The sequence below is a fragment of the Paroedura picta genome, chromosome 2, assembly GCF_049243985.1.
Source record: "Paroedura picta isolate Pp20150507F chromosome 2, Ppicta_v3.0, whole genome shotgun sequence".
Lineage (NCBI taxonomy): Eukaryota > Metazoa > Chordata > Lepidosauria > Squamata > Gekkonidae > Paroedura > Paroedura picta.
In genome coordinates, this window is record NC_135370.1 from 122976016 (window position 1) to 122990169 (window position 14154).

Sequence of the window (14154 nt, forward strand, 5' to 3'; positions counted from 1 at the left end):
GTTCTAGATGTATATGAATACTAAAAGTACAAAAGTTTTGAAAGAAGAACAAGGTACTGGTCCTTGTGCTTTGAACTTTCCCCATATTAACCCAGGAGCCATATTCTTTTGAAGTGGTGGAAGGGACAGGTATGTCAATGTGTCTGCATAAATGATGGTGGCTTGTTCTTTCTAGGGACAAAGAAAAGGGAAGGTTGTTCTGCTGCTCCTTTTTAAAATAGTGCATATTAGGAGCAAATACAAAACAGTGGTGAATTTTTTATTATATTTATATATTTATTTTATTATATTTATATACCTTCCTCCCTTACGGCTCAGGGCGTTTACATTTCATAGAAAGTTGCATTCTTTGCTCATTAAGAATTCTTATTTCACCTCTGGGTGTCTGAAAAGCTCTGCAGTTGTTTCTCAGACCTGTTGTTCTTCCACTTCCCTGGTCTGACTCTGCATACTGTTGTTGTCTTTCCAAACAACAATCTTGATCTTCCATGATTCTGCTGAGGGTCTGAATGCAGGGTGGCCCAGCATGCTTTTTCTGTTAGGGCCCATCCATGGAATGACTTTTACAGTAGGATAACAGAAGTAGGCTGAGTGGCTTTCTCCCAGGATCTCATTAAGATTTCTGTTCTTTAATCATTCCCTGTGAGTGAAGGTACTTGTGTGTGTGCGTGCATATAACTTATGATAGGATATAGTGCATACAAAAATCCCTGGTACTTGTGCATACCCAAGTAATAGGGAGCATTTGAACCAGTGACCTAGATGTCTGCTCAGGTGTTTCAAGAGTTTTTAAGGCTACAAGTAAGATCCATCAGATAGTTTCAGGGGGTAGCCATGTTGGTGGTCTAAAGTAGAAGAATTAGATTTGAGTCCAGAAGTACCTTAGAGACCAGCAAAAGTTTCAGGGCATAAGGTTTCAAGATTCAAAACTCTCTTTGTCAGACACAGTAGAGTAGACATGTAGACCTGAGTCCTTTTATCCTAGTCAGAAAGTGGCAAGGGTGTTGTAAAGGATGCAAAGGTACAGTGTATATTGTAATCGGCTTGATTAGAGCAGTGGGGAAATGCTTGAGGGAACAAAATTAACGTCTGTAGCAAGATAAAAATCCTGTGTCCCTATTCAGCTCTGGAGCTGATCCATTTGTCATCTGTTGGAACATTACTATTATTAGATATGCAGAAATTCTTGTTTCTTTGATACCCAAAAGCGATTCTGACCGCTCTAAACTCAATTGTAACAGAGCTGGTCTTCAAAAACTAGAACAAGAGGAACATCATCCAACTTATTATTATTATTGATGATTAAATATTGTTTACCCCTCCTTTTCTCTTGGCTCATTTTATGTGCAAATTGAACATGGTGATAGACCATAACTCTCTCTATGTTTTTCTAAGTACTATGTGATGAACTTGGCACTTGGGTTGGGGTTAAGAGCTAACTGCAGCTTGTTGTTGAATCTGAAAACCTGGCACAGGTGTGGTAATGGCCTAAAATACAGGTCTGATGTTTAGAGGGGAAGGGCTGAGGTCCAGGTGGGGCTTGTTGAACCTGGTTTTGCTTGAGTTCCTGAGGTACAGAAGGAGATGTCCTATGACCACCACAATTACATCTTAATTAATAAGTTAGGCGGGGCAGATGAGCTCTTAAATTAACCTCCTGGTTTCTTTGTTAACAGCCCCCATTTGCTATGGAAACCTTTTTCAAAAAACACTTCAGGAAGAAGAATGTGCCACCAGGGCCCCGGCGTAGCAGTGTGGTGGCCCTGCCTGCCAGCAAAGCAAGGCGGCGCTCTGTTGTGGGCCAGGCCTCTGCCATGCTAGTACAACGCCGGCGCAGATCCAGTGCCCAGCTGCAAGGGTTGTCATGCTTGGGCTCCCGGCGGAAGCCTCGGTTGAGTGCCCGAAGGCGATCCAGCACTACCGCCCCTCATCTCAGCCCTAGATTTTCAGTCCAGAAGAAGCGTGGGGGCCAAGTGCGCACCATAGACATTCATCTTTTAAGCCCCTCCGTTCTGCTGGCCAGTCTCATCCAAGTGTGTGAGGAAGAGGAAAGGAGGCAGTCACCTTGTACTGAAAGCTCCAGCCCAGAAACTCCTGAGGAGGGGCTAGAGGAGAGTGACCAGAGTGAGGAAGCGGCCTCCTCAGGCTCTGAAGGAACTAACCTATCAGCAGAGCAGGAGAGGAAGGAGCTTCCGAAAGAGTTTTCATTGTGCGCTTGTCACCTTGTGCAGAATTCCACTGGCCTGAGGCCTCTCCTCCGAGGCCCTCGCTGCTTGCGCCGCAGCTCCTCCCACCTCCTACCTGCAGAGTTTGTACACAGCAAAGCAGCCTATGGGCTTCAAGGCCACTACAGATGTTTGGGCCAACAGCGGCGCTCAAGTGATACTCCCAAGCCAGGGGCTTTACTTCAGACTGTCAGAATGCGGAGAGCTGCCAGGAGGTGGAAGGTGCCTGCTGGACCCAGGTGGCTGTCGGCAACCGCACACACGTTCCTGGGCAAGGATTCTGCCCATAGTGGCTGTCACACTGACTGCTCTGAAGGCTGCAGTTCCCAAATGCCGTATGTAATCTCTAAGAGGAGGGATATTAATGTTGTGTTGCGCCTGAGGTGGAGTCTGGGGAGAGGGGCTTCAGAAACCAAGCTTGCATAGGTTAAGTTTGGTGGAACCTCTTCCACACTCAGTCGGGGCAGGTTTATTTAGGTGGAGGTGGAAGTTGAGAAGACCAGCACATCGCATCATAACAAAAGCATTCACTGAAGTTCACTTTATTGTGGGAGTAACATGGCCAGAGTTGTTTTGATTCCCCCCCCCCCGCCCCCACGGCAGGCTGGATGAAAGTTTTATAACATTTCTCTATTACTCTTTGCACAAGGAGCACCTAATGAGGTCAGTCAGTATATAAGGGAATGAATTGCCCAAGGCCGAGCTTTGGTGATTTTAACTTGGACTTCCCATGCCCGGCACTCTAACCGCTAGACTTGTCTAGTTCTTTAACCATCTAGAGCTTCACTTCCTTTTCTTATGTGCCGTTTCCTGCTTTCCTCAAATGACGGTGTCAGGAGACTGATGGGATTGGAATCGCACCCTTGATTGAAGAAGAAGAAGAAGAAGAGTTGGTTCTTATATGCTGCTTTTCCCTACCCGAAGGAGGCTCAAAGCGGCTTACAGTCGCCTTCCCATTCCTCCCCCCACAACAGACACCCTGTGGGGTGGGTGAGGCTGAGAGAGCCCTGATATCACTGCCCGGTCAGAACAGTTTTATCAGTGCCGTGGCGAGCCCAAGGTCACCCAGCTGGTTGCATGTGGGGGAGCGCAGAATCGAACCTGGCATGCCAGATTACAAGTCCGCACTCCTAACCACTACACCAAACTGGCTCTTGTACTTGCTTGATGTACCCCACGGTGAAAGAGACAGAGGTCTTTGCATCTAGCTGCAGACAGATCTGCTACTTAGTGACCTAGCCTACAGTAGCAAGTGGTAATGTCACTCTTAATGGTGCAGAAGAAGCCCTCATACCAGACGTCTTAGGGTAAATACTGAAAAATCACCAATTGGGTATTCAATATCTCTTAACAAATTTTAATCATTCTTGTTATGCATGTGAAGAGTTAAAGAGTGACAAGGACAGGACAATACCAGTTATGTCACTTCATATCTTTTTGTCAGGAAGAAAAAAAGAGATTATTATGCTGTGATTCATCCACTATGCCTTTACATGCTCTGATTTCTGACATCACTCCCCCCCCCCCCCACTGTTGTGTCTGAGAAGCAACAGGGATACCTGGGCTGACTTCTCAGAAGTCCCAAGCCTGGATAGTTTTGCCTTTTCATTGTTTGTCTGTTTGAGAGAACAGCAGTCTTCCTCTAGGGACCTTCTCCTTTTGGAGGACGGATTCAGGACTATTCCCCATTCAAGGACTGCCACCAACAAGCTGCTGTCAGCAAACAGTGAAACCTTCATCTACTGCTGAGAAAATACGGCTTGTCTTCCTCTGGGCTGCTTCCCAGGACTGGTGCTAACTCATAAAATGTCTTTTCTCCCCTTTGGTCCCTTTCTAGCATGCCTCTTCCAGAGGAACCTTGACTATTGCTTGTTTATTATTGTCTGCTAAAATGTTTATACAGCCACGCTTCCTCCTGTCTTTCAGAAAAGCCATTGCCAAATCTGGTCTCCAGCATATGGTAACCCAGCCAATCCCCACACTAGCCCTGAGGAGGGACTCGGAGAGGGAAATTCGCAGTACTGTCGACTGGAGTGTAAGTTTCTTCTCTTCCTCCTGGGTGAAGGAAGTGGGAGGTTGAGGAGTTCCTTGTACTGTTGACAGAGCAGCATGCATCTCATGGCCAGTACAAGGGCATGCATAAGTTCACAGTGCAGTGTAATACAGTTCTCCTGGACTGGGGCCCGGCATAGCTCCAGTAGAAGAGACCTGGAGCCAAGATGCTTCCCATGGCCTTGAGGTGTAGTCTGTGCCATAGTGCACAACCAGCAGCATGGAAAGCTGCCATGAAGATACAAGTCATAGTATATATCTGTTAAAGGAGAAATGTGACCCAGATGTTGAACTCTTCCTTTTTTGCCATATGAATATGCACTCACGAAAGCTGTTCCCATAGATACATATGTGTGGCGCTCTGTGCAACTGGACGTAGGAAGCCATTCAGTTCTTCCTGTTGGAAAGCTCCACAGGCTTGGAATTCTTCATCTGGTAGATGCATGCAGTAGGCAGCCCTGCCCTAGGTGAGAGTCAGCCAGAGAGATCACATGAGTTTCACTGCCTTGAGCATCTTAGTGGTAGCCATAGATGTGTGCCGACAGGAAGACACCACATCATATTTGCACACAAAGTGGTATTACTGTGGAATCTTGTCATGAGGAAGTTGCTATGACATAGTCAAGTGTATTTTGTCTACCTCAATTATTATTTTATAATAATGGAAATGTCTTCTAAAGCAAATGCATAGACCGGTGCCAATTCATCCTCTTGCCTGGATTGGAGACATGGATGGCTGTGGTGAAAATCATAGTTGGGCCCCGGACTGAGTATAAAGACCCCAAGGATCCTAAAGAATAACATCACTGACTCTGTCTTTCAGGAGACTGCAATTTATGGGGAGCATATATGGTTTGAAACCAACGTCTCTGGGGACTTCTGCTATGTAGGAGAACAAAACTGTATAGCAAAAATGCTGGTAAGTATTTTGCAAGAGGCTGTCACTGGCTGCTTAACATGGAGTTTTTTGTCTGCTTTGGCTTTCAAAATGGAGTGGGTTTTTGTGTTGCTTGTTTTTGCTTTGAACATCCATACAAACTCTCTGATGGGGAGAACATATTGATATGGGTGATTCAGGACTAAAATTCTTCCAGACTTCCTGTTGCCTGGGCAATGAAACCCACTTTCCTGAGTTTGTTTGTTAACTCAGCAAGGCCCCTACAGCTCAGCTGAAAGTACCCAAGCCTCCTATTTCTATGCTTTTATACCTACTTTCTTTATTGTATACCTTAATTCCTCGTTTTGGCCTACTCTTGGCTCCCACGCAAAGGGCAGAGTAGCTGAGGCAATGGAGGAATGTGAAGAACATGGATGGATTCATCCCCAAGGATGACGGTGATTATCCCCAAAAACGGGAGGGAAGGACTACTCCCTGGTGATCAGGCACAGACAAATGGACAGAAATTGAGCAGGCAAATGGACAGAAGCAGCAAGAGGAGCCTGCCTGCCACATATGTGACTGTGCCTTAGAGGACACCTCAATAGCAGCAGCTGATTCTGGTGGGTAGATCCTTCATGCCAACAAAGATGGTGGACCTTCAGGCTCGGTGCTCATGGGCACAGTGGAATAGTTAGGAAGACGAATCACTACTATGAAGCAAGCTAGAGATTCATACACTCGACTGCATGGAAACTGAATGACTCTTAAGACTAGGTTGTTCTACAAGGATCACAAACACTGTGGCTAGCTTCTAGCAGAGTTCTGCATCAAAACTTTAAAACTTTTCATGGAAGGCATGTACCAAGTGCTGCAAATGAAGACACCTAGACACATTTGTCCCTATGTTATACCAAATCCTGGTGTTTCTGCAAGATGATGTTGACCAAAATATGGTACGCAGGCAAGTGGCAGTCCTGGTTATATTCTTATGGATGCTCAATATCCAGACATCATCACATACTCAGGTATCTACCCCATTTCGGGCCTCCAGTTGTCCATAGATTTAATTCTTGGTGACTACACAGTCTTGTCAGCACTCACTCAACCTCATTTAAACTTTTGAGGGAACTTCCACTAAAATGCATGAGAAGGAATGTCCTAACTTCAGCTGAAAAGATCTTTGAATTCAGGAGCTCTATTTACCAGGGAATATCTGTTTGTTTTTCAAAAGGACATGTGGCCCTATGAACAGATCCAACAGTCAGTCCAGAGATCACTTCCTTTCACCACTCCCAGGATTTATCATAGTCTTCATTCTGTGTTGTTTTCTAATTGTTCCTTCTCTATCCGTAACATGCTCTCCCAAAGCCTAGTGTTTGGAAACGCTGTATCCTACCATCTGTATGGATGGAAAAGTACATGTTTTCTTGCCCTACAATGATTTGGCTTATCATGGTGTCATTTTTCTGTCCTGTATCACTGGAGGGCTTTTAAAACATCACTTATTAATGTGTAATTACAGGGCTATATCCAGAAAGTACACAGAAAGTCCCCATATGGAGACTCCATTGCCAGTGAGCATGGGTCGGCATTTGTAATGGAGATGAAAGCAGCATGGATGATCTTTGCAATATGGGAGCAACTACTCCGCAGTAAACTTGCAGCGCAATCCTAAACAGACTTACTTTTCCAAAACCTCTTGATTTAGAAGGATATAGCTCTGCTTGGGATTGCACTGGTTGTCAGTATATGAGACTGCACCACCATCTAGTGGAGAAATGGAGGATCCTCCTAATTCACACATCCCAGGGATTGCTTAGTGCAGGGATTCCCAACCAGGACTCCTTGAGAGCTTCCCAGGTGTTCCCCAGCCTTTCCCCTATATCCTGTTCTAATGGACTCAGCCGCAAGCTATTCCTAGCATTGCCATGAAAGCAAGGACCTAGCCATTTCCAGTGACCTGGGGGTGACGTTCTCATGCAGATACCAAGCTTGGGAAAGGTGGCAGAGCCTGGACACCTACTGTGGCCTCGAACTGCCTCTTTTCTCTCCCCGTCTCCCGTTCCTTATTGGGCATGGCAGGGAGGCATGGCCAGCTGACATCACTTCTGGGCCAATTCTGGAGCTCCCCAAAGACTGAAAAAAATTCAGGGGCTCCTCCACAGCCAAACAACAGTTTAATTATAACAACAATTTTGCAAGGGGAGGGGATTAAAACTGCATGCAGCCCTTTGTATTGCTCCTGATACTACTGTGAATATTACTACTTGGTGTTTTGTAGACCCCCAGCAGTACTGTGGAATGTGGTGTCCGCTGGCAGCATCCACACAAGGGCTTGAATCCACTGGAGCTTCTTCATGGTTGGAGGCATTTTGGAGGACATTTTGGACTACTGTGGGAGGAGGGAGGTGAGAAAATGGCACTCTGTGGGTAGAAAACTGCCTGAGGAAAGACTCTGTGGATCCAAGTCAAAGAGAAGAGCTGCTTCTTGCTGTTCTTCATTACAGTGTTTAGTTCAGTCACCAGCATCCCCAATTTTAAAAAAGGTGGCAGTGCTAGGGTAGACTTCTGCCTAATGCTCTGGGTAGTTGCAAACAGTTCCTATCCTTTTGCCTCCACATATTAATTGCTCAGTGTCTGGTGAGGCTTACTCTGCCCTCTACTATTCAACTTAGATGGAAATTCTGCCATTTCCCCCCAGTTGTACAATGTGACTAAAAACATTTTAAATTGTACAAGCCTCCCTAAAAAGTTATTTTAATGGCAGGATTGAGCTTTTCTGGCATCACCACTGTGATACTTAGAAATGGAATAATGTATAATACACATGCAGCTTCATTGGTTGCTTCAAAAGAGACAGGCTTTTAAGAAATAAAAGGAGCAGAAAACAGAATCAGTGTTTTCGTGTTGCATCTGTGCAGCTGGAGTTGGCAGGGTTCTTCTTGACACGGGTCCATCAAGATTAGCACGCAGTATCCCTTTTTATCGCACTGTCTATATCTTTTAAAAACTTATCTGGACTTTTTAAAAAATTGTCATTTCTAAAATCCAGCTCAAGTGTATGAAAGTAGAACAGAAACAAATTTGCCCACTGTTGTTATTGCTAAATTCACCTTGGAGAGCTTGGGGGTGTTGATCATTCAGTAACTTGTATGTACTGCTTATGAACTAGTTCCTGGCTCCCATTTGTTCAAGCATGACTGAGAGACAGCACATCCCAGGCACACAACTCATTGCCTTCTTCAGTGGAAGTGAAAGAGGAAAATTTACCAGCAGTATTCCTGTCCTGCATTTGCATTTGTTCCAGAATATATCTTTCTTCCTGCTCAAGCAAATGGTACAGTAACTGACAAAGACCACTTTTTTGTTGTTTGTCTCCTCCACAGCAAAAACCGATGTCCAAGCGTAAGTGTGCAGCGTGCAAGATTGTAGTCCACACACTTTGCATAGAACAGCTAGAGAAAGTGAGTAAAAGTCTTGCAAACTGCAACTGGTCCACAATGGAGGTGTCTGTTTGCTGACTGAGAAAAGCCACTGATTATATTGGTCTAATTTCAATTTAGAGTTGTTTCCAGGTTCAGTTTAAAAGTGCTGGATTTGAGTTTTACATTTGTAAATGGATTGGGACTGGGCAGTGCTTTCTCTACCATAAAGCTACCAATTTACTTAAGCTCACTAGAGAGTTATTCCCTGGAAAGGGTATCTGCCCCTTTTCCTTTTTAATGATGAAGAAGATGAAAATTACCCTCCCTCTCCCCTCCCCCAGCCATTGATGTGAAATAGTCATGGGGATATTTAGTTCATACATAATTTGTGTTTCTAATATTGTTACATTTTTATTGCAATTGCTCTGCTGTTTATTCTTTGATTTTACCCATCGATAGTTTAAGTTGATTTGTTCAAGGGTTTTACTGGCAAGCAGGATATCAGTAAAATTCTGGTCTAACTGCCTTGCTTAAATGTGTACAGACCTGGTGAGAGAAATTCAGGTCTTCATTGTGCATATATTGAATATAAACCAGTTTGAATTTAGCAGGGATCATACTTCAGTGATTCATTCCCTGGCATGTCCAGCTAAAAGGATCTCTGCTAGCAGGGTTGTGAAAAGATCTGTGCCTGATATGTCACTCAGATACAAAGCTAGCTTGACTAGTCAATTTGGTATAAAGCAGCTTCATCTGTTACGGGTGGAGAATACAGAAACAAGGAAAAGGCTAGCTGATTTAGTGTAGCATAAGCTTCCATGGGCTAGAGATATCTTAGTGCATATGTTGAAGTTGAACGCCAACTCATGGACACTTCTGTTGGAATAAATGTGAAAGAGTATAAAATTATGCATGGGGCAGAGAGAGAAATGGATGAAGGGAACTTTTTCTTCTGCCAGAATAACTAGAATTTATAGGCATCCCAAGAAGTTGATGGGCAGTCTCTTCTGAACAGAGAAAAGGAAGACCTACTCCATTCAGTTAGTAATTACATTGTTCATTTGACAGCAAGAGCATGCACTCATCAGTGTTTGTTTAATTGACGACAAACGCATGAAGCATAGATCCATCAATGGTAATTAGGCAGAATGACTAAATTACTCCACCGTATTCTGAAGCACTAACCTCTTGAACACTATTACAGGGGAGGGGATGAGCACCAGTACAGGAAAGCTTTGGCCTCTGCATCTGCCTTCTGGTTAGCCAGTGTGTGAAGCAGGATGCTGGACTATAGTTAATTAGTCTGAGCCAGTACAGCTATTCTTAGGCTGCCTGTTGTTATTTTCACATGACTACATCCCCTGGAATTTGTCACCTTGATTTGAGACTCTCAACGAACAACTGAAGAGTCTCAAATCAAAAAGTATGTCACCCTCTACTCCTTTTAAATCTTCAGATAAATTTCCGCTGCAAACCTTCCTTCAGGGAATCTGGCTCAAGGAATGCACGAGAGGTAAGAGAGTTTTATATGAATTGCTTATGCTATAGTAGAATAAGGGAACTGTCTGCAGACACAGCTTGATGCCAGGAGATTCAGAGTGCCTTGTCAGACTTGTTTTGGGAAAAAGTCAAATACCCTGTAGTTGAGTCTCAAGTTCTACATCAGTTTGATCTTCAGAAACCAAAGTACAAATGCAGAGTAAGACATGTTTGGGCAATATAAAAATATGTGGGGACAAATTCCTCCTCAGCATTGGTTTAAGAATGTCCATTGTTGTGACATTAACAAGAAATAATCATTTTGTTGTGCAGTCATATACACATGTACCTGGAAGTAAGTCCTATTGAACCCAGTGTACCTGAGAGACCACCTCTCTGCCTATACCCCCAAAAGAGCCTTACGCTCTGCCACACCCAACTGGCTGCAGATCTCTGGCCGCAAAGAAGCATGTCGGACATCAACAAGGGCCAGAGCCTTTTCAGGCCTGGCCCCCACCTGGTGGAATGAGCTCCCTGAAGAGATCAGGGCCCTGCCCGAACTTCCACAATTCTGCAGGGCCTGCAAAAGGGAGGTCCTGCACCAGGCAGTTGCTTGAGGCCGACCAACTCAAAACATCTACAGGTGTCCCATCCCCCCAAACTGAAAAATTGAACCTACCCAGGGACTGGTAATGTTATTGTTCTATTAAAATACTGTTCTGGTTGCCATGTTACATTATGATTGTTATCTGTTATATTGCTATATGTTCCATGTAACTGTTCTACAACGTTTTATGTAAACCATCCAGAGCTGTATGGAATGGCGGTATAAAAATCTAAATAAATAAATAAGAAATTTACTTCCAATTAGATCTTCTTAGGCATGTTCCCTATAGTCACCCGCCAGTTTGTTCATACATAAAGCTAATGGCACTTATGAAGGGATGAATGCATGCTTAGGTGTACACAGCTACCACAGCAGTCCCGCTTTGAGAACTGTTCTTAGTTACATCAACATTAATATATCGTAGTGGTTAGAGATGAAAGTGGTTTCTTATTATAAAATTTTAGCATTAATCCTTGCAGTGTTCCCTGTGATATTTCACTATTTATTTAGCCAATTCCCCCCATCCTTCCTCTAAAAAGAGCTCAGGGAGTATTTAACACCTGTTCCAAAGCATTTAGCTTCCCAGAAATGCATCCTACCTTATTTTAAAACCTTCTCTGACAAAACCAACAGTTCTTGTGCTCATTACAATATTTAATGGCTGCTTTTGTAAGTGATCAGAACCCATAGTTCATGTTTGATATCACTCTCCATGGTCCTGAAAAGTAAAGTAAAAAAATGTTTTTAAAAAAATAAAGGGTGGAGTCTATATTTTTCTCAGGGCTAAATTAGATTTGATGCTGGGAGATCCATGCAGGTGCCCTGTATGTTGTTGATATGTTTCCAGCCAGCCAGGGTTAAACAATTCCTGTGGACTGTTTTGAAGTATGGAAAGTAGCTTTCCCCCCTTCTTGCTGCATAAATCATAGCTGTGGTCTAAGTTCCCCAGCTGATGTTTATCAATTTAAAATGTTCAAATCTGTTTACAAATCTTCCAGTAACACATCCAGTTTGGCTCTCTGAAGAAAAAACATACAGCATAATGTGTGAATGATGAAACACATACAGTGAAATATATTGAATTCAACAAGGCAAAGAATATTATTTTCAATAAAGTTGGTTTGATTCAGAAAAAGATTACTTATTTTGTCCTTGTAAAGGGCATGGAAAATGCCTTCCCAGAGGGAAACCTGGTTCTAATCTCCTCTGCCCTGCTTTTGAATGAGTATTTGGCTTTGAGTCTGCCACTTGGAGGCCTTCTGAAGCAGGTGGGAGGTGAAGGGAGCACTGTCTTCTGGATAATTAGGTCATTTTTAGAGCACAATGGCTGTGTACTCCAGAGAAGTGCGCTCAGGGGACATCTCTCTTCCCTCTTTTTTCCCTTTTCTTGAATTGGTTCATGTGTCTCTTTGTAGCCTACAGTGGTGCGGCATCATTGGGTTCACCGGAGACGCCAGGAAGGGAAATGCCGACAGTGTGGAAAGGTGAGGAATAAGGAGTGCTTGAAGAAAAGGAAGTGGACAAAATTGAGAGGGTCAGAGGAGAGCGACGAGGATGATCCAGGGTCTGCAGACCAAGCCCTATGAGGAAAGGCTTGAGGGACTTGGGAATGTTCAGCCTGAAGAAGAGAAGGTTGAGAAGGGACATGATTGTTATCTTTAAATATATGAAAGGTTATCACTAGGATTGGGTGCTATGGTGGCCGAAGCACCCAACCCTAGTTGTCACATAGAGGAGGGCAGGGAGTGGTTCCTGTTGTCAGCAGAGGATAGGACCTGCAATAATGGGTAGAATGTAAAATGGTACCAGTCCAAGTAGTTCAGCAGTGGAATCGCTGCCTAAGGAGGTGGTAAGCTCCCCCTCACTGGCAATCTTTAAGCAGTGGCTGCACAGAGACTTAAATGGAGGTTTTAAGCTGATCCTGCATTGTGCAGGGGGTTGGCCTATGTGACCCCTTCCAAGCCTCTGGTTTTGTAATTCTACTGCTGTTTGTGACGATTCTGTCTTTCAAAACCCCCTTTCGCCCACAAGTTTATACCCATCAATCACTTGATCATCTCTAACCCCTCATGCCTCCTACAGCCCCCTACTGCCTTGTCATGACTTAAGAGGTCCAGAAAGCAACTGAGGCTTTAAAGAGTAGCATGGGATACTTTTGACTGACTTTCTCCAGTTAAGCACCCACTGCTTAATACTTTTCTAGAAAGTAGCCAGACTAGCACAGGTTTCGTGGTATGACTGTTCATAGACATGAATTGTGTATGTGATGAAGGGGACTAGTTTACAAAAAGTTCCTGTTACAGTATCTTTATTGATTTTTAGGGTGCCCAAGGAAGAGCCTTTGTAGTTGTACTTACTTAAGAGACCATGAACTTCTTGCTGCAACACAGGAGGACATCAAATAGTGACACACAGCTTCCTTCTCTTCTCTGCAGGGTTTCCAGCAGAAATTTACTTTTCACAGCAAGGAGATTGTAGCCATCAGCTGTTCCTGGTGTAAGCAAGCAGTGAGTGCAGCATGGACCTGTTTGCTAAAAATGTCTTCATATATATGACACATGCACTTCTGTCTTCCCCCCCCCCTACATACAGACATGCTTTCTAAACTTCATGCCATCTGTCCACAAATGTAGGCCAATGAGAGAGGTTGTCATTGTTCCCATTTCCAGATATACAAGGAAAGTTCAGAGAAAGTTCTTAAAATTTTATTTAGGCATCTTACCCTTCTTCTCCCCCTCCCCCCAAGTGAAGACCTGTATCTTACAAACATAGAATTTAAATAAAGAGAACAAATGAGAGTACAACTAGGGGCCATCCTAGAATCTCCTCAGTTCATTGGGCTGGTTGACTGAAACAGGCTGTGAGCCAAGAGCCCTTTGGGTCTTGCCAAAACACTCATGTTTTGGCTTTTCTACATCTATCAGGAAAGCCTAGATGTTATGCAGCAATTCTCCTCCCTTGCTGAAAGAATATCTGCCATGCATGGGCTGAAGGTATATGTGGTCATGCACAGGCTATGAACACTTCCTCCAAGCCATCCACAATTAGGAGAATTGAAGGAGAGACTGAAACCACATCTTGCCCACTTAATTGATTCCATGTCTCCCTTTTTCCTCTGTCACTCTGAGGTAGTAGAGTGGACTACTGCAGATGTGCAGTGCTGTTTTCAATACCAAGAGAGCAGCTCAAGCAGCCAAGGACACCAGGCTGCCACTGGGGTTCACCTTGCCCCCAGTGGTCAGTGGCATGGGAGGAAGCAGTGAGTGTAGTTTGTGGTCACTGTAGCCTCTGGAGCTGATCTTGGCCCTAGCTGGCAGCAGCACAGAAGGACTAGACAGGTGGTGCAAATTGCACCTTTTGACTTGACATAATGTATTTATTTATCAATTTCCATGCCGCCACTCTCAACAATAGCCATCTTGTGGCAGTTTACAGAATATAGAATCAATAAAATCACAATACAACCCATAATACCCCATAACAAAC

At 44.0% G+C, this 14154-nt stretch overlaps 1 protein-coding gene across 21 annotated transcripts in view; it reads left to right on the forward strand.

Moving 5' to 3' along the window:
- The window catches only part of DGKZ (diacylglycerol kinase zeta), a 151080-nt gene that overhangs the window by 88851 nt on the left and 48075 nt on the right, over positions 1-14154 (forward strand). For 13 of the 21 annotated variants that reach the window (XM_077322318.1, XM_077322316.1, XM_077322319.1 and 10 more), the window contains 7 exons: positions 1677-2560; positions 4152-4260; positions 5101-5196; positions 8544-8621; positions 10039-10095; positions 12084-12152; positions 13104-13175. In XM_077322318.1, the coding sequence (XP_077178433.1) occupies positions 1689-2560; positions 4152-4260; positions 5101-5196; positions 8544-8621; positions 10039-10095; positions 12084-12152; positions 13104-13175 (1353 nt within the window). In that variant the 5' untranslated portion in view covers positions 1677-1688. Of the gene's footprint in view, positions 1-1676; positions 2561-4151; positions 4261-5100; positions 5197-7438; positions 7566-8543; positions 8622-10038; positions 10096-12083; positions 12153-13103; positions 13176-14154 lie in introns of those variants that run through there. The other 8 variants (XM_077322329.1, XM_077322327.1, XM_077322334.1 and 5 more) reach the window with 2 other exon arrangements.